Here is a 26,745-nt window from a genome sequence, read left to right as displayed (position 1 = left end):
AAGCTGCAAAGAACTTGTGTGATGAGGACAGTGAACAGGCCAGTAAATTTAACTGTTAAGGAAATTGATGGAAATCTTGGGAAGAATAGTTCTAGGCAACTGGTAGAGCCAAAGACAGCTTATAAGGTGTTCAAAGTTTTTCAGGAGGTAAGGAAACGAACACAATAATTATAGGCTGACTTTTCTATGTATTTGTCTATGAAAGGGTAAAGATATAGGCTGAGAGGATGGCAGAGTAAACTAAACATTTTTTTTTAAAGGATGGAGGCAAACCGGCATTTTTGTAGACACTTGGGAAAAAGAATGTTAATAAGGAAAGGTCAAAGATGAGAGAGTGAAGGGACATTACCAAAAGTCCCAGAGGACAAAGGACAGGATAGAATTAAAGGCATCCACAGAGTGATTGGCTTTGGCAAGAAGAGCTACCTTTTCCTCAAAAACTGAAGCAAAAGTGTAGAGAATGCGGGCACAATACAGAGTTTTGAGATAGTAATTGGATAAGAATGGGGAGCTTGTGATGGATGGCCTTGATACTCTGAGTGAGGTCCTCTGCTGAGGGAAAAGAAGAAAGGAACCTAAGAATATCTGAATTTAAAAATCTTTGATGGACGAATAATAAATTCAAGTGCCAGAGTAGTCGTCCTTTCTTGACCTTATTGCCCCTCTACCTCTCTCCTCTAGACACTCTTATGAGAATGGCAATCTTTTAGAACTTTATTGGCTATTCTAGCTTAATTGTTAATAGTTCATTTCATTTATTGTTTTAAAGTGTGCTTTATAATTTTTGGAATAAAATATGAACATTTAAAATTTATAATGAGAAAAATTCATCATGAAAATTTCACATGATTAAAATGTTCTATAACAAAAATAACAACTATCAAAAGACTTTTGAAAATCAGAAACCATTGCTAATTTGTAAGCTGCTAAGGAATTCTAAATAACTTAATATTTACAAACTATCACCTAATATAATTCTTGGATAAAATTTATGTTTTATTTTCAGTTGTCCATATTTTAAGTGTTCTTTATGTCTTCGACATGATGGATATACAACAACCATTCAGTTATGAATGACTCCAAACCTCCAAAATAAATGGAATGAATACTCTTGAATCCCAAATTATAATTTCTTATCATATGGTCATAACTGAAGCATCTAAGTTGAATAAAAGCAATCAATTTAAAATTTAACCTGACATTTCTTTAAAATAAATAAAAAATGAGGATGTAAATATAGTATTGGTTTAAGATACATTCTAGTAAATCTTCAAATAATGTATCATAAATCCTTTCCTAAGACATAAATACACAGTAGCATTAAACCAAATATTACACATTCAGTAAATAATTATTGTGAATACTCCTTTTGTAGAACAAAATCATGTCTTCCTACATAGTAGCTTAAGAAAATTTTATTTAAATGAACACAGCCCTAGCTACGTACTCAGTTACATGTGAAACCATGTCCACAAAAGTATAACTGCGGTGTTATCGCTAAATGACAGTCTTAAAACATGACAAACAAGAATAATTATTTTTAAATGTCTACTTCCAGAAGAAATTAATCCCTCACAGAAAAACAATAACCCAGAAAAAAATTAAGGCCTTTCTGTTTAGTATATCAAAAATTGTTTTAAGTATATATGGGAAAATGCTTCCAAAAGCTACTGATCTATAAAATTTGAATGAAGGAAGAAAATACTACATAATCTTTCAGAACACTTAGAAAATATACTCATGTTCTTGTATTCTGATGCCTTAGTGTGATGTGGAAGTAACTAATTTCTTGAAGATTATACCAGCAGATTATAAGCTCTGGCTCATTTCAGCACACTGGTATGGGTTCCAACAGTAGATGATTGGCCACCAAGCAATGAAGGAAATACGATTTATTATTTTTAATAACAATCAGTCTCATGTCAAAAAATAAATACCAGCAGACCAAAATTGGATGGATCCATGATTTCACAAGTGTGTTCTCCTACACAAATGCTTTTTGCAACTCTTCCACGCTTTTTCATCCTGTAATTCTTGCCCGTCTCTTTCTGTAAGTATTAGAAAAAAAATCTATCTAACGTCCTTAAGGCTTTCTTTTTCTTTGAACATTTCAAGGACAATCAATGTACCACTTTGGGTTGTCAATCCTGTTGTATCTCATTCTCACTACATGTCTTTTATGATGCCTTTTACCATTAGTTCTTGCATTGTTAACATGCTACAATCTACTTAATCTTTCCCTCACTCTGAGTTACTTGTAATTTTATTTCTTTGGAGATTGTGGTATTCCATGATTCTCTGTCATACTGCATCATAAGGAGTTATTAAAGAAATGAGCTTTTGCAGTAGGGAGCAATTTGGGATAACTGAAAAAGCACAGTTTAAATTCCAAAATGTGAATTCGTTTGATGCCTCGAGTTTTAATTTAAGTATTGGTATTTTTATTTAAATCAGCAGACCCTAAAACCATTCTGAAGTAGTCGATAATTAGAGTATCCACTAGGCTACCTCAAAAAATTTCCAATATACCTACATCTCAATACTCAGAAATATTAAAAATTGTCAAAATGTAGAACAAAGTTAAATATACTTATAAAATATTAAATGGTATAAATAAAACCCTTACACATTTATGCATATTTACACATCCAAGACAACCACTCAATCACTATCAGTCATTTAGCTTTAAAAAGCTAAGTAACTGATAGGAAATTAATTTGTTTAATGAGATAGAGAACTTCATATTTATCATTAACATTGGTTCCAAAAACTCATGGTTGCCAAATACAAATCACTTTGGTTCCAGATATGCCACTACAGCTAGTTGAGGAAAGAAGTTATTTTTCTTTATGATTATTTTTAAAGTGATGCCTATACACGAAGAGCCTGGTGATTTACGCTTAGGCCAAGAAATTTATGAAATGAAGTTGAGTGTGTCAGTTACTCCAGGAAAACACTGTTGTATAACTAATACAGCTACACAATCACAGTATAAAATTTCTATTTTCTCCCCAATCATTTAAAAATTACTATGTAAATTCTCTATTCCATCCAAATGTGTATATCTAGTGCTTACAGAAAGAATTCCTCCTGAAGTTATACTCAGTTAATTTAAGTCTCAAGATTTTAAAATGGCTTATGAGATTTAGAACAGGAAGGAAACTTAGAGGTCATCTTATCCAACTCTACTCACAGCAGATAAGAAACAGGAGACCTAAAGAAGTTAAATAATTTGCCCAGGATTACACTGGCAGTAACCCAGATCCTGACTCCAAATCCCATTTTCTTTCTACTAACATGCTGTCATTGGCTTTATCCTTTCAGAAAAGGTAACTTAGCTAGATTTTTAAAAACTTATGTATTTAGAGGCAACATGGTGTAATAGCGAATCTGTCCCAGAGTCAGGAAGGCCTAAGTACAAGTTCTGACAAGGTGGTTGTGGGACACTTGCAAATCACTTATCCTCTCAGTGGCTCTAGTAACTCTCTAAGACTGCTAATGCAGTCTTCTGCTAATGCAAGCAGAAGATATTTCCTTACTAAAAAGCTATCTTCACCAATGAAATCACAGAACTAGACTCATCGAAATATATTCTATGGAGATCTTGTACTACAATAAATGAAATTCATACCAAATCTCTTCTCCTGTCCCCACCCCATCCATTAACATATTGACTCTATTAGCAAATGGCTTCTGGCTATAATCTTAGCCAACTAGTTCTTATAGTTAGTGAAATTATTCTCATATCAACACCACAACTTTAAAAAGTCTCTAAAAAGCAAATGTATATGCTAATCAGTATAGGCATGGGACAATTTTGTAAAGCCTTCCCATTAGTCTTAATGCTAAACATGGATAGGAAGTATGTGCACACATATGTCAAAGTGCCTGCATTTGCAAAAACCAGAAATCCTGTTCATTTGTACTGTGTAATCTGACCTGAAGCAAGGCTGAATATAACTTTTATACTATAAATAAAAGGCTTGCTATGTTATAGAATATATGTTTGACCTATTTATGAAAACAAACTATTTTAAAGAACTTTGAGTTTGGTTTTAAGTTTGGTATCTAAATTGATGCTAATTATAATCATATTATTATGACCAATTAGCTATATTTATTCATTAAAGGGGTAGCACTTAAAATATTTAGCAGTAGGTCTATATCATTAGGTGGTATGAAAATTTCACTTAATTGCAATTAGTTTTGTTTAGATTAGTGTTTCCAATAAATTACTATAAATAATAAAGTTTAGTTGTATAAACAAACATGCAAATAAAGCATCTGTACCCAATGCGTACATGAATTGGTCATCCACAAATGTTTCTTCACTTCTGATAAGAGAATTCCTTTTTAAAATTTCCCAAAAAAATCCATGCACATTTAGCAAAAACAATGTAGGAGATTTGGATAAATATCTATTTAGACAATGAGTAGAAAAATCTCAGAATACCTAAAGACCTCTGAAATATTTGCCTTCAATGTCCTAAACAACAATCCGTGTCCCCCTGTAGGTTAACCTGCTCTATTCAACCCAAACAAAAATAAGTCAAAAGTAAATGAAAAGTTGACAACACTGCTTGAAGCCATACTTCTAGAAATCCCTGTATCACATTCTAAAGTATGACAATAAACTTTTTAAATACAAATATTCTAAATTAACCTTGGACTACTCCTTACTTCAGTAACAAAACAGAAAATTTATGATTTTAACATCAAAGATAGATGCTTCTTTCATTTAATTCAAAATTAAATTAGCTTTAGAATCACCTCTGGCAATAGACCAACAGTTAGAATCTTAAACCTTACCCAGTTCCAAATACTTCAACTGATACATTTCCTGTACAATTCTCTTAAGTCTAAACTACATTAGCTACCCAAAGTAACATTACCATGATTCTCTTCAAAAAAGAGGAGGGGGAGTTTAAAAACCAAAGTTCCTCCAGGTTAAGGCTATGGGTATACATTTAAATGACAGGTGTTATCAAAATACTTACATACCAGCATATTAAAACTTTGTCAGTAGCACCTGAATCTGAAATCTAAAATTCTCACTGCAATAATACTAAAGCATCAAATATCTAAATGATTTCACTGTATAAAATTTGGTTGCTCCACAAACACCAAGGCCATAAGGCATTTTTTAGATTATCTGTTTGACCAGTAAAGCACATTATACTTCATTAGAAGGAAAGCCTTTGAATTACCTTGTTAAATTTCAAGGTGGTTTTAGCTGTTCATAATGAAATAAAATTATTTGACTTCCTTTATTTGGTAAGGGCCTATAATGATAAAGTCAGGTAGGCCCATACTGTATAGTCGTCAGATTTAAATTCATATTTTAAGTGCCTTTCCCAATCTTTGAATTGACAAAGATAGAGGAAAGTATCTTATACTTTATCAAAGCAAAGAAAACTAGGAAATGAAAAATGAAAAAGAAAGTAGGTGTCATATATATCAGTTGGAATGATTCAGCAATTGAATCCTTAGAACTAGCTTTCCAAAATGCAGTTTATTTTTTTAAGCAACCAAAAAACTCAGTCAAGAAAATCTACTTGTTTAGCCTGAAAATAAACAATAAATAAAGCCAGTTCTAATCAAATAGTTCAATAAAGTATGCATTCAAGACTTATAACCTTGTGAAATATAATTTAACTCAATAAATCATATAAATCAATGCCCCTATTTGGGATAGGGGGTAAGGAAAGAGTGTGCATGTATTTTTTTCCTATAGGCAAAAAGTACCCAATCTACTTTACTATTTTGTTAACTAACACCTTTATGACCTAACAGATAGATGCCTTAAATCTCAGGGTTCTCACCTTATTTAATGCCCTTACTTGTCACCTGCAAACAATAGGTACCTACAATTCTTCCTTATCCTTTTATATAGCACTTTTATTTTCTTAGAGAAGAGATTATAATATTTATCAGTTGTAGAAAAAAAGGCTAAATGCTTATTCAGATTTATATATACATTTTAAAAGAGAGCTCTCTTTTCCTTTGTTTAAAAATTCACAGGGGTTTTAGGCAGAATGAAGACCAAGAAAGAAAGAAGAAAAATTGTAGCAAGAACAAAACACACTAGTAAGATTTAATATTTAGCATTTACAATGCAGAATTCTAACAGATCTTAATAAAAGGTTGGAACAGACTGCATCAGCTCACACCCTGCAAAATGTGGCCTGTTCACTCTGAAAACACATATCCCCCCAAATAGATAAATAAATATAATTTCTGAAACTACAAAGACAAAATAATTTAACATTCTCTGTACATTGCAACTTCGGTTTTGCTAAACTATCATGTTAACATATCGGTTTGCAAATTTACTTCATATTTCAGGAAAATAATTATTCGTTCTGATTTTCTAAAAATAGATTCCAACTGTCTTCTTACCAGAAAACATTTATTTACCCTTGATCCCACAAATTTCCACAGCATTTAAGCCTACAATTCTCATTTAAATTCATATTTTTAGTAAATAAAATTATATTCAATGTATTAGACATACAAAAAAATTCTTACCTATATGATGCATTTTCTTTCAAATGTAAACTGGTTAGATTCCTCTTTACTCAGACAGCACAATGTTTAGGCATTTTTTAGTCTAACTTGCAAATATCTGCTTTCTTACTCATGGCATAGCATCCACACAGTTATACTGCATTACTTACATTCTCTTCCACATAAAAATCAGACATTACATGAAAGGAAAAGAAAGACAGTCCATTTCAAAGCATCTGGCAAACCTCCACTGGCAACCTGCCAAGCCTCTGCTAAACCTTCCTGTCTCTCTGAGCATGCTCACATAAAACTAACAGCATGTTACTATAGCAACACCGTAGGTATCCTGTAAGTATGAACAGCCATTCTGATTTCAGTAACAAAACAAAATATTGCCGGGGAAGTATAAGAAAAGAAATACCTGACACCTTCTTTATCTATCCCACTCCTCCACAACCCCACCCAAAGTAAACATTTTATTTTCAAACAAGCTGGTATCTGTTCAGACATTAAAGACATTACACTTCTCCAAGCAAACACCCAGAATGTACAAATATCCCTACTTTTCAATATCTCTATTCCCCATTAACTCCTTCATCCAAAAGCAAGGGGAAGATCTGATATGTAACATAAAGCAATTTCATTTCATGTCATGTTATGTGAAAAGTTAATTATTTAACATGAAATGTGAATAGCATATGGCATTTAAGGGAGTATTTCATATGATGTTGTAATATGTTTGCTTAAAAAATACATATATCTATATATGAAAAGTTTAACAGTAAGATATGGTTAATTTGAAGAATTTAAATGTCTACTAGAGAACCTGGGGAGTGACTACATGATAATCCACAAATTTGTTATATACTCCCTAATACCTTTTAACATTTGGGCTTTTTCTGGAAAAATCTTTGATGAAAATAACAAAGTTATATATTATCATTATTTTAATTTGGGACTATCTTTTTGTACTTTGTTTCTCCTTTCCCCACCACTTAGATCTAAGAACACTGTTTCTATTTTGGAGTGGGAAGGTGTTGCAGCCCTATGATTTCATTAGAGGGACATTTTGGCTTTGGGAAATGCAAAACTAGGATTTAAATTAGAACTGTAGTCTGATAATGATAAGGAACTCACAACAAAGGAAAACTGTTGTCTTATAAAGATATGGTGGAAATCTATTTTAGAAAAATCAGAGGTTGGAGGTTACATTTTCTGAAATGAAAGCAGATTTGCCAGCTCACTTTGAAAGAAATGAAAGCACTGTTAACTCCATCATCTGTTATAGAGAGAGCTGCTAGAAGCACGGAAGATTTAGTGACTGGAACATACTCAGACTTCTGGTTTACATCAGAGGCAGAACTTGAATCCAGGCGTTCCTGACTCCAAGTCTGGTATCCACTACACCAGGCTGCCCCTCCTGAGAAGTCTAAGAGGCTATGAACATAACTGACCTGATGTTTACTTCATTTCTTCCATACCCCAAAGACCTATGATTTTGTTGGTGTGGTTACTTTCTCCATTTAGGCAGATGAAAACTTACTAAGCAGGTTGTCTTCAAGGGCTGCTAGAGCTGAAAAATGCCTTTCTTTTCAGGCAACTTGGTGATGAATGTCCCTAAAATCCTTGGACAACAACAGTCCATTTTAGGGCTCACTTGAAGCCTTTGTAGGTTTGGAGGACACAGCAGAGGGTACATCTGATGGGTATAACCTTCAAAAGCCCAGAGTCGAGTCCATAACCATGATGAAGCATCAAAAAAGACTTGAGTGAGGCAGCCTTTATTCACCAGTCAAACAAAATAAAACCTTAAGACCCAACTTCAACTAGGAAAGGTGGGAAGTGTGGCTATCAAAGGAAAGCCAAAACTTAACTTAAACTTGAATATGAAGGAAACCACAACAAAAGGTAACTTATAAAAATACAGTGGAAACTTTTTTTTAAGAAAAATCAGAGGTAGAAGGTTACATTTTTCTGAAATCAAAGCATATTTACTAGCTCACTTGGGGGGAAAAAAAAGAAAGTATTCCTTTACCAAAAGAATTTTAAATGCTATTAAACATTTTAATTACAACTTTAGCCTCACTAAATTTTACTTACCATCTCTTCTTCCTCCTTTGCATTCTCTTTATCTTTTTCTTCATCACTTTCCTCATTTGCTCCATCTTCATCATCACTACTGGATGACTCAAGTATTTCACTTATGTCCATTTTCCAGTTATCAGGAACAACTTTGGTTTTTAAGAAGGTGCTTGCTTTTTGGAGGCCTAGGAAGGATAGTATTTACTTACTATAAGTCAAGTCACATTTTTATAAAAGTATATACAACTGAAGTTTAAAAAAATACAAACTTAGAATGTCAATGAAGTATTCAATCAACTTATCAAATATTACATTAAATAACTGAAAATAGTAACAAAATGAATAACTACTCAATTTTGTTTCATTCATTGACCTCCAAAATAGGCACAACTTTAACAGGCAGTTATTTCATATAAGCAATGAAGCAACAAAGTAATTATTTAAAGTTGAAACATGAAATAATGGATTTTTCTTATATTTTACCTGGTTTAGTAGAGAGCTCAGATTCAGGTAGACTAAGAATATCTACTTCCTTGATGTCCTTTCTTGCTACTGAGTAACTGATTTGGAGGGGAAAAGGCAACGGCAAAAGGGAAAAAAGAATCAATTTTTTATAAGTAATCTACCTAAGATCAACTAGTACCAAGTAGTGCATAAAAAAATTGAAATATCAATTTAAAAATTATTTGCTTACAAAATGTGGAACACAAAAAAAGAATATATATTCATCTAAAAATTCAATAATCAAAAGAAAGAGAATACTCTAAACACAAAAGTGAGTTTTTATTTAAAAGTTTGTACATGCCTTGATGCATGTTAATTTGAGAAAATTACATTCTTCTTAAGTTTCAATTGAAAAATATCTCTGAAATAATCAGAAAATTGTAATTTAGTTATAATATAAAATGTTGTAAATAGAAACTAGGTATTTTAACATTTACTGTTTTGCTGAGTTTTTTCTTCAGTTTTCTCGTTTACCTTACTAAAAAATTTACTTAGATGCAGTATGGAGATATTTAAATGATTCTGAAGGATTAGTGTCAAAATTCTAAAACCAAAACATATGTATGTAGAACAAAGAAAAAAACTGTAGATTCAACTTTTTACTTTTTGTTGGAGGCAAGATAAGAGTTTAGATGAGAGGAAAAGTTTCTGGAAAAAAGTGATTCTCAAAGAGGGCAGATCAAAATAACTATCAACAAAAAATATATTTTTGAGGATAATTAAAAAGTTATCTTTGATCATATGAAAGACCTAGGTAATTTCAATTAAATATAAACTTCCATGGCTAGAGGTAAATATACAACTTTAAATGTCATTACAAAAGAAAATGTTTGTCACTGAAAAATTTACAAATTTATAGAGAAGTTCTGGGAAAAAATAGCATCCCAATGTTTTTACTACATACCTCAAAAGGTAATTAATATCCATTAAAGAGCAAAACCGTTCATACTAAGTTACATTCTGCCCCACACACATTTGACTTTATTAATAAATATTACATTACTCACAATTTGGAATCTGCAAAAGATCGAACTAAACATTGGTCTTTTTTCACCATGATGTCATCATTACAGCTGGGAGAGATTACCTAAAAGTTTCCAACAAAAAAGCAAATTAATTCAAAGTTTTCTTGCTTTAAAAAGACATTTTAACTTCAACTTAAAATAGAATACATGGTAAGAAGAATAACTTAATTATCAATGAACAGGTTATATAGTCTCTAAATAAAGCAATCTACCCACAACAGTTTTACTTACTACTTAAATCAAAGGACTGTTATAAGAAGTTACTTTACAAAAACACTCAAGTATTTATACAAATAGTGAACTGTTAAAGAGTAATTAAAATATCTGCATCCCAGATTATACTATACTTAATTTATCTATGGTCACTAACTAAACCACAAATTATAATGGCATCAAGGAAGCATTTAATTTCTCATGATCCAATTTATCAATCAGATTCTGTCTCAATCTAAAGAGCTTACATATGAACTAAAGCAATGGTGTCAAACTCAAATAGAAATGGATCCCTGCAGGCCACAAATGACTTAGAAAACCATAGATTAACATTATCTACACTACATTGTATCATTTATTTTGTTAAATACTTCCAATTATATCTGAATATGTTCAATGGCAAGTTTTGCCAGCTACACTCAGGCTGCAGCCTCCACTCAATTCAATACATATCTTTTAGGGGCCTTGGGACTCTGAGACAGCCAAGCCTTAAATTCTTCCCCCTCTCTTCTATCACTGGCTCCTCAATTTTCTATAATTAAAGAAAACAAATTCTTTTAAAAAATTACAAACTAAAAAGAGTATTTATTTTCCCATGAGTAAATACTGCATTTATCCAAATATAGGCTACTGTTTGTCCACTGCTACTGGACAACTCAGAGCTAAAGTATTAAGTATACATATAGTAAGAAATAACATTGATGTAATAGATCCACTTTGTTTCCCAAGTACTTAAGAGTTTCGGTTTTAGAGGTAGTTGGTAGAACAATGGATAGTATTGAGCCTGGAGTCAGGAATCTCTGAATTCAAATCTAGTCTCAGATACCTTACTAGCTATGTAACCCTGGGCAAGTTACTTAACTCTTTTTTGTCTCAGTTTCCTCAACTGTAAAATGAGAATGATGACAGCACCTACACCTTGCCAACTTGTTGTGAGGATCATACGAGATATTTGTAAAAGCATTTAGCACAATGCCTGGCACATAGAAGGCAGTATATAAATGTTTATTCTCCTCCTCAGCTTAATGTTTATGTAGTTGTTTTTTTAAAACTAATTTAAATATTAAAATTATAAAAATCTGAGGAAAAGATGTTTTAGCAACTTAACTCTTGAAAATATAAAAATCCCTCTTTCCAATACTAACATACTCGAACAACTAAATTGTGAACATTGTTTGTATGAATTATGAGGGCTCCAAATTTTAAAAATAATAACACACACAGAACAATAAGTGGCTGATAGATTCTTCCTCTTTCTACTAGAAAAGACCAAGTATACATTATTAAAATTATTAGCAGTTACAACAGTCATCCAGAAGATCTGATTTTACCATAGAGAAGATTGAATATTTTTGGCTAGAAAAGAATATAAATATTTCTAATTTGCATGGCAGTCAAAAAAAAATATTTTGGCAAAGCAAAATCTGATAATCCTGGACTTAAAAACCATTTGTCATTAGTCTGTCTACATAAGTGCAAAGGTCCACAAGTATCTCAGATCCATTTCACCAGAGAAACAGATCCAAAAACCAGAGAAATGTAAAAAATGTATCTACGAACCATTATGCGTTATCTACTATGTTTCTAGGAGTAGGCTGAAGAAAATACAAAAAGAAAGACATTAGTCTGAAGTCTAGAGCATATTTTGATCTTACCGAGAAAAAAAGATATAGACTTAATAGTCAAATAATAGTCCAGTATAACAATCCAAATAGATAATTAGGTAATATAAAAAATAAATACAGTACAGTTCAAAGAATGGGGGAATGAAAGTGTTCTGGATGACAAGCAAAGGCCCATGACGATATAATTTGATTAGGCCCTTGAAGAATACAGAATATGGAGGCAGCAGTGAAGTAGAAAGACATATCCTATCAGCAAATCTCACTGATTCTTCCTGTAAAATGTTTCTAGCTTGCCATTCTTCTCGATTGTCACATTCCTAATCCAGGTCCGAATTACTTGAATCTTGGTTTATTGAAACAACCTCCTAACCAGTTTTCTCTGCCTATGGATTCTCAGAGACACTCCACCCCCATTTCAAAGCTACTGAAGAATGCTGTCAGATAAATTTTCCTTAAACACCACCTGGCCCTTGCTTCCTCACTATTCCTCAACATGTACCTTCCTTCCAATTTGGGAAAATCATCTAATTATTCCATGACATAACTTTCTCATTCTTTGCCTATTTATTTTCAGTTACTTTGTTCCCTGATGCCTGACAGCCTTTTCTTCCCTCTGGCCCAAACTTTAAAAGCCACATTTTCCCCAAACTGTCTGATTACTCTAAACTTCACTTATCTTCCTCTCCAACTGACTGCTACTACACAAAGCCTCCACCACACAATTATTTGATTGTATCCTGACACCATTTACTATGTGTGTGTGTGTGTGTGTTTATGTATCCATCTGTGTATATACAGTCACATAAATATACAAATATATGTATGCGCATGTGCATATATGTCTTGACTGACAATCTAAATTGTATGCTTAGGCAAAAATATCCTATTTCATAATTCCGTCAACAAACATTTGTTAAATGCCTACTCTGTGTAGAATACTATGCTAGATACTGGGGAAGATGTAAGGTTTAGCTAAAACATGGTTCCTATCCTCAAGGAACTTCCAGTCTAATACAGAGATATTAAAAAATAATATGTGCATGACACTCAGCTTATCATCACCTCTACCTTTTTTCCTTTGTCACCTAAAAAGATACTTCAAAATCCACACCACTGATGTTTTCAAAACTGTCTTAAATCAATTTTTAAAACTTATGAAAACTAGGCACTCTAATACATCATTGGTGAAGCTGTGAGTTGGTTGGAAAGTTGCTTTTTGGAAAGTAATCTGGAATTGTTTCTTTAAAAATCTGATCCAGGGATGCCTGTGCTAAGCATATAGCCCAATGCGGTCAAAGATAGACAGACAAGTCACACATATACCAAGGTATAGATGACTCAGTCTTTTTGTGTCAGCAAAATATGCAGCAATTTTTTGTGGCCATTAAGAAGTAGAATCTGCTCATCAACTGGGAAATGTACCACATTAATGTCAAGAAGTATCACTCCCCTATAAGACTGACAACTATAGAGAATTCAAAGAAGCATGTAAAGACTTGTATGAACTGAAGAAAAGTTAAGTAAGCAGGGAAAAAAATAGATTATAACTACAATGATACAAATAGAAAGAACAAAAAGTGAAATGGAATGTTATGTAATTATAATGAAGCCTTTTTCTCTGAAGTCAAATTTATCTTTCCTTAAATTTATTGTAGTACTTTCTATCTCATCTGCATTTCTCATCTCTTGTATCAGTGATTTGTGCACATGTAAACTTGACAAAAAAGGGTCTGAGCCACACCTGTCTTTATATACCTGGTATGTAGTAGTGCTAAGCACACAATAGGAACTTAAATATTTTTGTTGATTTTTAAAAACTTAATTAAAAAAGTTCAAACAAACTGCCACATAAAGTGTGAGGGATGAAAAGGTTTTTCCTTACAAAATAATTTGGAAAAATTTTATGTAGGAGACAGGATTTCAGTTAGGTTTTCAAGGATGGATAGTAATTCAAATGAAGAAGAATGAGACATTCCAAGTAATATGGCATAGCCCAGTCAAAAATATAAGAGGTAGAAAAAGCTGAAAACATATCTGAGTGACAGAAAGAAAACTAATTAGGCTGAGACATAGAACACATAGAAGGTATTATTATGGAATAAGGCTATAAAGGTAGAGTTGTCACCAAATTTTAGAGGGTCTGGAATTCAATTCGAAAGAGTTTAAATTTTACTCAGGTAATGAAGTTACAAAAGATTGAATGGGAGGCAGGTAGGTAACACAATGGATATAGAACCAGCCCTGGAGTCAGGAGGACTTGAGTTCAAATCCGACCTCAAACACTTGATGCAAACTTAGCTGTTTGACCCTGGGCAAGTCACTTAACCCCAATTGCCTCGGGGGGGGGATTAAATGGAAGTGACACGGTAGTCTGATGAAAGAATGAAGGATGGATTGGAAATGCAAAAGAGTAGAGGCTGGAAGACGTGTTAGGAAGATACGGTGATGGTTCAAGTAGTTAGGAATGAGAGGAAAGAATAGATTTAAAAAAAAAAAGACTGAAGACAGTCATTAAGATTTGTTAACCTACTGAACTTGAGAGGTGAAAGAGATGGAAGAGTCCAAGATCAAGGTTTTTAAATACAGGAGTCTTCCATTGCTACTGATGGAAACAATGAAATCACAAGCAAGAGAAGGTTTAGAGAAAAAAAAAGTTATGTTCAGGTTTAGATATGTGTATCTGGAGGTATTAGCAGGACATCCAGGTAAAAGATGCCTATAGCAGTTGGAGATGGGGGTCTGGTCTGGACCTGACTGAAGTGACAGTGGGATTAAGGAAAAAAGAGGAGAAAAGACAGAACCTTAGGGAACACCCAACTTAAGTGGTTCAGAAGAGAATGAGAAGTCAGTTAAGTAGGACAGAGACAAGTAGGAAGATATCAAAGAACACAGTGTCTCTGAAGCTAAATGAAGAAAGAGAATCTGGAAGCAGATAGTATTTAACATCAAATGCTACAATAGAGAGGCAATATGAGTACTGAAAAAATGCCATCAGATCTGCTGTTTAGGAAGTCACTGTTGCCCTTAGAAACTAGATGTAAAGGGGTTGATTAAGAAGAAGTGTCTGGGGCAGCTAGGTGGCGCAGGGGATAGAGCGCCGGCCCTGGATTCAGGAGGACCTGAGTTCAAATCTGGTCTCAGACACATAACACTTACTAGCTGTGTGACCCTGGGCAAGTCACTTAACCCCACTGCCTAGCCGCCCCCCCCCAAAAAGAAGAAGAGGTATCAAGTATAAATAGCTTTTTAAAGAAATTTGGCAATAAAGGACAGAAATGAGACTAAATGGATGGTCAGAAAAGTTAAGAGAGGCTTTTTCAGGAGTCAGAAAGTTTTTTTGTGGGAAGAGACAGAAGAAACAGAGACAAAAGATGCATGAAACAAGAGAAGATGATTGCCTGGCCCTAGAGGGAGGTAAGGTGAGGAAGGGATAGGATCAAGAATGTAGGTAAAGGAATAATTAGCTTAGTGAGGAAAAGGGACATCTTTTTCTTTAACCAGAAGGAAAGAGAAGAGTGGGAAATGATGAAAAAGAGATAAAGGGAGTTGAGGTCATTCCTGTCAGATGACTATTTCATTCGAAGAGTCTTTTCAGTGAATTAGGAAGCTAAGTCACTTGCCAGAAGTGTAAGGGACAATTGCTATGGCCATTTCTTATGATGCCTAAGATATTGCTGGGCATATGACAGGTACTCAAATTCTTGGTGGGTGATACTATGAGAAGCAACATGGTATAATGATCCAAGTGCTGGACTGAGAGTCAAGAAAACTTGAGTGTGAATCCTGCCTCTGACAGCGACCAGACTTTGGAGCACGTCTTCTTTAAACCTTAGTATCTTCACTGACAAAATAGAGATAACAAGATCTGCACTGTCTACTGCACAGGGGTACCATGAAGCTCAAATAAGAATGTAGATGTGCTTTGCAAACTTTAAAGTATTATATAAATATCAACTATTCTTATTCTAGGTATATATTCATAAAAGCATAGTGGAAGGAATAAGGATGGGACACGCGTGGCGAGAATGAAGGGCTCATATTGCTGAACAGCAGGAGATAAGGCCAAATTACAAGGAGCCTTGAACAACAAGCGGAGGAATATAAACCTCATCCTAGAGGCAGAAGGGAGTCATTTGAAGTTTTTGAGCAAAGCAGCATCATAATGAAACCATTTCACAAAGACAATACTCACAATATGTAGAATCAGTTGAAGGGGGAAAGACAGTGGAAGCAAGGAAACCAAATAAAATATTGTTGGAGTAGTCTGACAAGCCTAATCCCTAGACCCCTACAACAGCAGTGGGAACACAGAAGTGGGGATACAAGAAATACTGGGGAGGAATGACTAAATAACTCACTGGATATAGTGGATGAAGGGCAAGGAAAAGTCAAGTCAAAACACAGTGAAAGAAAACATTTGAACTTATAGCTATGAAAAATTGTCAAAATATCAATGGTTCTATGTCTTCTCCTTCAAGAATATAAAGTAGAACAAATATTTTAAATGGCTTATTAACTGGCTAAAGTAAACTAACTTACCAAGGCAGGGTACCACTCAGTTTTCTCTAAAGTAGAACTCACACTCACAACTTTTCCTAATAATTCATCATTAAGACGTCTTTTATCTTCATCTTCTTCTTCACTACTTTCTTCTTCTTTTTCATCTTCTGTCCTACAGTATAAAGACAGTAACTCACGATTAATTTAAATAAATAAAATATGACTGCAACATAAACCAGCAATAATGACATAACTAGGGTGGTGGAATTATAGCAAATATAGCTTAGAATGAAGAGAACACTCTCTAACCTGGTTTGCTATGGATTCTCCTACTACATTCTGCTTAAATGAGCAGGAAGGACCTGGTAGCCCTGGAAAAACAATGAATGAACCCAGATCTGTGAGGTACCTCTCACCCCGTTCTACTAACTCAGCAACATAAAGGGGTCCAATCTAAGCTTTTATTTCATTCTAAAACCAGCTCTTAAAACTTTGACTCAACATATAAACTTCTTGTTATGCCACTGACGCATTTTCAGGTTCATATGGGGGAGGAAACCCAAAACAAAAGCAATTAAGATTTCAGAAGTTAAAATGCAACTAAAATTTCAACATGTTACAATAAAGCGTGCTTAAGTCTTCATTTTCTAAATCCGCTGTTGTTGAGAGACAAGTGAGAACCCACATAAGTAAATTTTCCAGTGAATAAAACTTCCCCAAGTACCAATTGATTTTTTATTTTAAACATTTTGGCAGAAATATTCCTAGAATCTAGTTTATATTTCTCTATCTTTTAAACAAAATACAATGAACATCATTTAACCTTTCCCTGAGAGCTCAAGGGCATCACTATGAACTATTAATTACCTAACGTGATAATAAGAGGGATCCATGTCCTCAGGACAGTAATCACTACAGAGATGTGACGAATTTTTTTTTTTTTAAACCAAATGGTATACCCCAGAATACTGGGCTTTTTCACTTCTTAAGTCTGCATGGTAATTTTTCTCTTGCTTCCTGTGACTCTGTCAAGATGTCATTTCTTCTTGTTTTTGTCATTGTACTTGCCTTGGAAATTGCCTAGGGCTCCAATCTACTTCTTCAAATCTACTGCTTTGAGAAACCAGATAACTAACCTTGTCACGGTGGTATTTGAAATAGGAGTAAACAGGCTCCAAAAGGGATCTATGATCACAAGAGATGATTTAATACATAAACTTTTTAACATTTAGGTTTTCTGTTTTTGTTTTGCTCTTCAGCTGGGTTCCTGAGAGTTGAAACTGGTGAAAGCTGCGCTTGATGGACAATAAACCTCCAGAAAAATGAGTTCTAGCTGTACTAACTTAAACATTTTTGTTATTTTAAGAACACTATTTTTTTCAAAATTTGTAAATACTCCTAACAGTAATATTGAGATTTAGCACATTCAATTTAAAATTTAATTCTGGAGGTTTAACTACTAGCCAAAAGAATATGGGTAAGGGTGAGGATCATTCAAAATAATGAAATATCTAACAAAAGAAGATTCATTTTGCAAAAGGTAATTAAATAGTCAAATTCTGGTTCATCTGAAATGTTAAGTATTTTGTTTAGATTAAACTAGATTAATAAAATTGATTTAGTCACTCATAATCACTTTTTACAACTGTATCTTTCAAGAGTGACAAAACTTAGGAATAATAATGTGGAAAAACTCACACAGGAAGAGAAGACCTCCTTCCTCTGTTGGATTTCTTTCCAATTACTGGAGTGCCAAAGTGCTCTGGATTTGTTAGTGGAAGCTGGTCAAGTGTCTAGAGAAGAACATATGAATTATCTCACAGGTTTTCTACTACAGTGAGCTTGTAACTTTAAGATTAAAACTGTCTCCTTACCTCACTCTCTGCAAAATGTCTCTCCCCTTTGAGGCACAGAGAGGTTCGTCTTAATGTCCTCTCATCACCATCATCAAACACTGCAATGAGGCAAAAAGTAACAGGGATTTTATTCCATACAAAATGCACAATGAATTTCATAACAAATATTCAACAGAAAACTTTCTTAAAACTTTTTTGACTGAACTATGACTTCACTGTTGAAGAGGAAACTTACTTTACCAATGCATGTTGCACTTACTGAACAATTTAAGAGTTTGAAAGAGCAGCCCAAGGGTTACGATGTATCAGATTTGCCCAGGGTCACAATGTGTCAGAGATGGGCCTTGAATCTAGTGAGGTCTTCTTGACTGAAACTGGCTATTTACTATGCCTCAACATATCTCACCGTAGCTCACTATTCACTATATCTCAACATGATATCATTACAATTATTTGGTACTGAATATTTACAAACTGATTAAGATTTTATTATTTCTTATGACCTGTATGGAAAATCAATATTTGTTTCATTTTACAATGCAAACTGACACATGTTAAATGACTTACTCTGATTAAACCATCTTTCTTTTCCTATTCAAACTGCAGCTCCAGCCAAGAAAGCTTGATTGCTATACATTTATTTAAAGTAAAAATAACAGAAAATTGTGTCCCTTTCGTCCATTCTCTCCTTTCCCTAAAAGAAGTTCTAACAACTTGAAAAGTTGGTTCTTGGAAGCATGACTTTTTCCTACCATTTCTAAAAATGCTACTGAGTATGTGGAATGGCTGAGTATCCGTCTGCAAAATATAATTTTAACCTAAAAACCTGTCTTTTGGAAGAGAAGGACATTAATACACTAGAAATTAAGGAGAATTTTTTTTAAAGAAATGTCAGAAAAAAATCAAGTAGAACAGGAACATATAATTACAATTTTACCTCTAGAAAGGGACTTTTCATAAGAAAATAAACCAAAGTTACAATGTATCTTTTTTTCTCTCTTCATGTTCTAATATTGTAAATACTTAACAGAAAATGGTCTACAAGCAGAGGTGTCAAATAGGTGGCCTAAAGTTGGCATGGGGTCCACAATACTCTCCAGTATGGCCTGAACCAGATTAAAACTTAATTGGGAAATATTTATAACAAAGGTAATATTAATATATGGCTTCCTAAGTTAATATGTGGCCCCAGGGATATTTATGTAAGATTTAGAGGCCCTGTTTCTATTGAAGTTTGACACCACTGGTCTACTCTTTAGTCATTAAGTATAGCTAAGGCCTATAAATAAAGTCAGTGTACCAGTAATAGAATGACTAGTATTAGAACCATGTGGCTGATTCTGGACCTCATGGTGATATGAGAGTTATAGTTCCTATTGTTCCAACTAAGGACATGTACAGGCAATGTCATAAATCAAATTACTATATTACAAATCAAAATCAATAGTTATTCATTAAATTCAGGAGATTTTAAAAACTCAAGTTCATTATCAACTTTAAAATTAATTACTGTAAGGATCATAAAGAAGTATGGACAATGCACTAAATAACCATGGTATTATTCCAAAGCAAGTGGAAAAATGATTATTAAAGGCTATTCGTAAGAAATTATTAATTTCCTTCTAAAGCAATATGTAGAAATTAGGCAATTCTAAAATTTAATCTTTTGAAGATTAACTTCCGTTGAAATAATTCAAACTTATTTTTCATTAAAGACTCCTGCTCATCCCCTTTGAACCTAGTCTCTTCCCTCCTTTCAGAATGCTGTGAGACTAACCTCTAAATACCACTTCTATTGCATAGCTTACCTGCTCAGAAGCATTCAAAGACTTCTTTATTTCCTAATGAAGTCATTAACGTTTCTGCCTGGGTTTCAGATTCTCTACGCTGTAGTGCCACTATTCATAAACAACCTATTTTCCACTTCTTCCCAAGATTCACTTACCCCTTTGATCAGACTGGTCTCACTAAGCTCAAAACAAAAGAGAAAAAACAAAAACCCAAACACCATGCACAATTTCAATTCTGTTTCCCTCACAAGGAAATGTGCCTTTTCCCTTTCTTATAAATGTGACTCATCTTTCAAGAGCTCATTTCAAGTCCTACCCTCCTACATGAAGCCTTTTCTGACTATTCCAGCTCCTTTTGATTTTCTCTACTTACTGAGGTCATCACGAAGAGAAGGGATGATAACAAAAAACGGATCTTAAAAGCTTCTGGTATGTTCATTTTTGTATGTAATGCTCTTTTCAGATAAAAGGTACCTTAAAAGTAAGACTTTCAATGGCACAAAAATGTTAAAAACTTTTTGACAAAATAGATATTAACATAAAATAAATAGTAACATAAATTATGTACATGTATATACATATATGTATATACATATATATATATCACAATTCTACTCTACTCTTTCAGAGACAATCATTAAAAAAACTTATTTCTAAGAATGAGAATCATTAATATAAGATTTGGAAAAAATTCCTACCTTCTAAAATTTATACAACAAATTTACCTCCAAATCTCACATTTTAAAAAGTATTTTAAAGTTATCAAAGAATTTTATATCACCCCATCTAATATAATTTAGATGTACAAAATCTATGTCATCTTCAAAAGCTTAAAGTCAAAATGCTGAAACTATCAAAGGCTTCCAGCTCAAAGTCTATGATATAACAATTCAACAAACTGATCTTCCTCAAACTGAAGATTTTAATAGCAGACTAGTTTCAGTTTTGGACTAATTTAAAGTTAAATCCTGCCCTCCCCTCTCTACCTTTATTTTTTTATGACATTTCTATCATATACAAATACTATGCACATCTACACATGCATACATAATCATTTCACGCCTAATATTTGTCTATAAAGAACTAGATCTGTGCCTATGCTGATGCTAGTATTCAGCTTCAAAGCAGATTAACAGAGAGTTATTGTCGTCATTAGTGATGATCACATCAGGACAATAGTTGGTCTGGTAAAATAGCCAACTGTACTTGAGTTTTATTAAGTTCACCATTTTGTTCCTAAAGCTACTTGTTGCTTTTTAAACACTTCTCTTTTAATGTAATTTTTAAAAGTCCTTGAGGTTGACCAGCACTAATTACATAAGCAAAAACTGGTAAAATTCTTAAAATTTGGTAATCATTGCTAGGGGAAAAAATTCAACTGATGAACTTTAGCAGACACATAAATATGTGCATATATAACATACCAAAATGTCACTAACCTAAAACTCAATTTGAAATTGAATCACAAGTATGAAATAGGTTAGGAAGATTAACAGAATGCTGGTGATTTCAAATGGAAAATAATTAGTATCAACCAAAAGTTTTTTAAAATACATTTGTGCTAAACTGATATGAAATGGTCTGAGTGGAGAAAAAGATGATCAGTTAGTGGGGCTTTCTCCCTCAGAAATCTCAGCAGAAACACAATTATATAGTTTATTTTTAAAAGCTGAGTAAAAATTACTTTTTATCAACTTTCGCTATCTAGCCCTTAGCATATAAAATATGTAAAATTGATTCAACAAACATTTGTTAAAAGCCTATTATGTGCAAGGAGTTGTATTAGAGTGTGGGGATAGACCCCAAAATGATTAAGTCACAGTTGTAATGAAGTTTATATTCTGATGGGGGTATACAACATGTACAAAGACAGAATAAAGGTAACTGAAGAGGAAGAAAGCACTATCAACTGGGGTGGGAGGGATCATGAAGTCTTTATGGAAGGAGAGGACTAAGGAAAGATAAGAATTCTGAGAAGAGATGAAGAGGGATAGAGAGTATGTAGAGTCTGAGGATCAACTAACCAGTACAGTTTGGTTAGAACTTAGAGAATGTGAAAGGAAGTAATGGGAGAAGTTGATGAAGGTAAATGGAATATCAGGCAGAGAAATTTTTATCTTATTCTATAGGATAATAGTAATAGGAAGTCACTGAACACTTCTGAGTGGGAATTGATATGGTAAGACCTATGCATTAGGAAGATCATTTTGGCAGCTATACAGATGGATTGGAGATTGGGCACCTGGGAGACAAATTTAATAATCTGTTGCAATAATTTAGGTGAGGTAATGAAGTCCTGAACTAGGCAATGACAGCATGGGTAGAGATAGGGAAGATGATGATTTCTATTCTGGATATAATAAATTTAGAGTTGCCAGGGGTTCATCTCAATGGAAATATCCAGTAAGCAGTTGGCAATGTAAGCCTGGGAGTTAAGGAGATACATTAAGAACACAATGTATACATATAGGAATCAGTTGTTAAGAGAGAGAACTGAACCCAGGGGAACTAATAAGATGTAAAAGGAAACATCTGGTTAGAAATAGAAACTTTGTTACATGAAATAAAAATAATAAAGAAGGCAGTAGAATACATTACAAAATTATTCCAGGAGTGGTGTGCTACAGCGATCCTTTAAACCATATATCCTGTGGAAGCAAGTCTGGAATGTGGCCATAAGAAACTCCTAAAACTTTTCTTTCTCCTCAAGCCTCTTGTACCAGTTCCTCCCCAACACTTCTCCAACTGAAGATAGCACCTCAGACTTGACACAGAAAAAGCAGAGATTCTTGGTGTGCTCTTTTCTCCTCCTGTACATCTCAAAACATGCTGACATCATTCCTCATTCTCTCTCTGGTACTGTTTCATTATTTGTATTTGTATCCCCAGTATATACCATGGTACCTAACACTTGGCAGGCATCTAATAAATATTTGTTGACTGAATGATCCCTTTCTGTCTCATTTGACAGACAGCTCCCACAATCATCCTCTCCCTTATCTACTGGCTCAATCCTTGACTAGTATAAACACACCCATGTCTCTCCACCCCCTCTTTTAAAAAGATAACACACTTAACCCCGTCATCATCTCAAACCATAGCATGCATTGTCCTCTCTGTGGTTTGTGTGTGTGTTTTCTCTCCCCTGCTCCTTTCCTCCCTCTCTCCCCTCATTCCTTCACATCCCACATACCCATCCAAACTCCTAGAAAAGCTTGTGTAGTTTCCTTGCCTCCACTTCCTCTCCACTAAATGCTCAATTTTTTCCAATGTGGTTTCCGTTCTTATCGATAACTGAAACTGCTTTGTCCAATGTTAGTCAATTCTTCATAACCTCTTTGCAGCATCTGACAATGGTGACCACCATCTGCTTCACCAATACCTTCTCCTTTCTTGATTTTTGTGACATTGTTCTCTCCTGGCTTTCCTCCCATCTGATTGATCCTTGTCAGTTTCCTTTGTTGGATTATCCATATCATGCTCCCTAATAGTGGGTGTACCCCAAATCTGTTTTAAGCCTCCTCTTCTCTCATTAACTCCCACATTATCATTTCTAAGCAGATGACTTTCTAACCTAACCCTAGCCTTGTTCCTGAGCATTAGTCTCAAATCATCAAACGCCTATTGTAAATTCTGATTTGCCATAGACATTTTAAACTCAAAGTAAATTGTCTTTTCCCACAAACTCTGCCCTCTTATGAACTTCCTTGTTTTTGTGGGAGTACTACCATTCTTCTAGTTACCCAGATGAGCAATTTGAGTCATGCCTGACTCTTCACTCTACCTCACCTCACACACCTGATCAATTGCCAATTTTTGTCAATTCTATATCCCTGCCATAGTTCACATATTTTTCCTTTCAACTCACACAGCCAACACCCTAGTTCAGGCTCTCATCATCTCCTCCCTGGATTATTGCAGAAACCTTTCAGTCAGTCTCTTGGCATCTCCTCTCTCTAATTCAACCTCCACATTACTGCCAGGGATTCTCATAAAGCACAGGTACAACCATGTCATTCTGTTGTTGCTCAAAAAAACTCCAAGGATCCCCAATTACCTCAAGAATCCAACAAATTCCTCTGGTTCCAACATACTTTTTCAGTTTATTGTACAAAAGTTTATGGCAGAAAAGAATCTATCTTACATCAAATTACAATTGAAGAATTGACAACCAATTTCACTCTAAGAAATCATGAAGTACTAGTGGCAATAATTAGTTTTGATTAACTCGACAAGTCTTTAAATTATTAAGAAACTTATTATTATTTGAAAATAAACAAGGCAAGGGACAGCTAGGTGGCACAGTGGATAGAGCACCGGCCCTGAAGTCAGGAATACCTGAGTTCAAATCCAGCCTCAGACCAAACACTTGACACTTACTAGCTGTGTGACCCTGGGCAAGTCACTTAACCCCAACTGCCTAAAAAAAAAAAAATTAAAAAAAAATAAACAAAGCAAGATCAGTCATAAGATGAAAAGAAGGAAGAGAGGAAACATATGCTAATTTTGCGATAATGATTCAGCTATATATTCAATAACAAATAAATGCAATGTTTGGGGAAAAAAGATATAACTTCATTGCCTATTTCAATACTTAATATGGGTCTTCCCTCCACCAATAAAGACCAATGCCACATTCAGATACATCTTAGTAGGTTATCTTCATGAATTACTGCATTGCCTATCCCACTCCAAATCATCACCTGGTATCCAACCTTCTGGTGATGATCTATCTTCTCTGCACCTAGTTAGGCTGGTTCTCAGATGACAAACGGTAGCACAGTCCCGTCCCTAAACCCATGCTCAAAATCTTTTCAATTTCTTAGGGTCTAAAAACCATGTCATCAGAGGGCAGACTCTGGCAACAACACAGAGTCACATTCACGACACGGCGGGGCACTGAAGTAGAACTGGAGATGTTATACTGTTATCATGTTTAATAAAGAGATAAACCAGCTAAATCAATATTTAAGATTTTTGCTGCGGAATAATAACTATCTGGGGAATTCGTGATTATACATTATTATCAATAGACATTTACACGGTTATTTAAAGTTTACAAATTATTTATAGCCGTGATCTTATTTAAGCCTCAACCTTCACTATACATATTATAGGCATCATATCCGTCTTTCAGATGAAGATGCTGAGGATTAGAGAATTTAACGGGCATTCGAAGTCACGTAGCTGGTAAACAGAGTAGCATGTGAATTGAGGTTTTCCTGACTCCAAGCCTAGCACAACACAGGCAATTCCTCCTTTACAGACAGAGCCCCATTCTGCAAGGGGAGGGGGAGGTCCTCCAAAAGGTCCATTTACATTAAATAAGAACTGGCTATATATACACTATGCCATGATGGCCAGAATGTAATCTGTTACATTATTTTTATGAGAAATTTTGAAAGATTTTACTACTCAAAATAACTCCTCAATTTACTGATTTTTACAATTTTGACATATTCTCTTTTTCTTACAGAAATGACTAACCCTGTATTGTACTTGAGATCAAAGAGTGCCCTATTTAATTAATCAAGTGTCCTATTTTGAATAACAATGGGACAAAATCAGTTCATTTTAAAAGATGCAAAGTTCTCAGCAGATACCTCATTGCCTAACATTAGTATATTATGAAAGAAGAGGAAGTAAATGTTTTTCTTTACCACAGACAATAAATATGCATATTTATTCTAGCACTGGTCAACTATTGAACTACACGCTAAAACAGGTAAATGAAAGCTTCTGATATTTTAACATCTAAAACTATTTATAGGATCACTGGTTTAAAGTTGGAAGGTACCTTAGCGGTCATATAGTCCAACCTTCTCAATTTAGAAATGATGAAATTAAGGGCCATAGTGGTTCAATGACTCACCTGGTCACATAATTAGGTCGCGGCAGAGTCAAGATTTGAACCTAGATCTTCTTTCTGACTCCAAGTCCAATGCTCTTCCTACCATACCATAATGTCCCTCTGTAACTGCTTTTCTGTGAGAGAATATATAATCTTTTCTCTTTAAGGTATATTCTGAACTTTGATTAAATAACAGCCTACAGCTTAGGAAGTCATTTATGTACATAGATGCTGAATAAAAAAATGATAAATCTCCTGCCTGCAAACCTTAAGATTCCTATAATTTTTATTCCAGGAAAGTACCCAAGAGAACTGTTTCTTTAATATTTATTTCAATCATATTTCCTTTTGCTTTTATTTTTCTAAACTAAATACATCTAATACTTTTTTAGGGGAAAAAAGCTCCACACTTCAAATGCAATAAATGCTGTGTTTAAATAAAAACACAGACTTACAGAGTTGCAAAGAACCTCAAAGGTCATCTGTAAAAAGAGGGAGTTGGATCTCTGGACCCCTAAGAGGTAAACTGATGTACCTAAGATCACATAGGTACTAAGTGGCAGAGCTGGTATTTGAACCCAGGTGCACCTTAAGCACTCATTCCATTAAACCCATCATAATAAATTCAAAGGAGACTCTTTCTAGATAGACTGTTAATGAACCAAAAATTAAGTACTCTCTAAATACAGACACAAGAAAATGTATAATAGTTTTTAACAAAGATCCCTCTAGTTTTTATTCTAGAAAAGTACCAAAGAGAACAAAGTTTCCTTAACATTTATTTCAATCATG

General features: G+C 34.0%; 1 protein-coding gene across 2 annotated transcripts in view; it reads right to left on the bottom strand.

The window, feature by feature from the left end:
- The window catches only part of ARID4A (AT-rich interaction domain 4A), an 84,353-nt gene that overhangs the window by 38,196 nt on the left and 19,412 nt on the right, over positions 1–26,745 (bottom strand). For both annotated transcript variants that reach the window (XM_027842849.1, XM_027842850.1), the window contains exons 6-11: positions 18,331–18,410; positions 18,155–18,249; positions 16,496–16,628; positions 10,101–10,180; positions 9,073–9,149; positions 8,608–8,774 (exon numbers count right to left, since the gene is read on the bottom strand). In XM_027842849.1, the coding sequence (XP_027698650.1) occupies positions 8,608–8,774; positions 9,073–9,149; positions 10,101–10,180; positions 16,496–16,628; positions 18,155–18,249; positions 18,331–18,410 (632 nt within the window). The remainder of the gene's footprint in view (positions 1–8,607; positions 8,775–9,072; positions 9,150–10,100; positions 10,181–16,495; positions 16,629–18,154; positions 18,250–18,330; positions 18,411–26,745) is intronic.

Source organism: Vombatus ursinus, unplaced genomic scaffold (assembly GCF_900497805.2).
Source record: "Vombatus ursinus unplaced genomic scaffold, bare-nosed wombat genome assembly UNPS02014893.1, whole genome shotgun sequence".
NCBI lineage: Eukaryota > Metazoa > Chordata > Mammalia > Diprotodontia > Vombatidae > Vombatus > Vombatus ursinus.
This window is presented reverse-complemented; position numbering and strand designations above follow the sequence as displayed.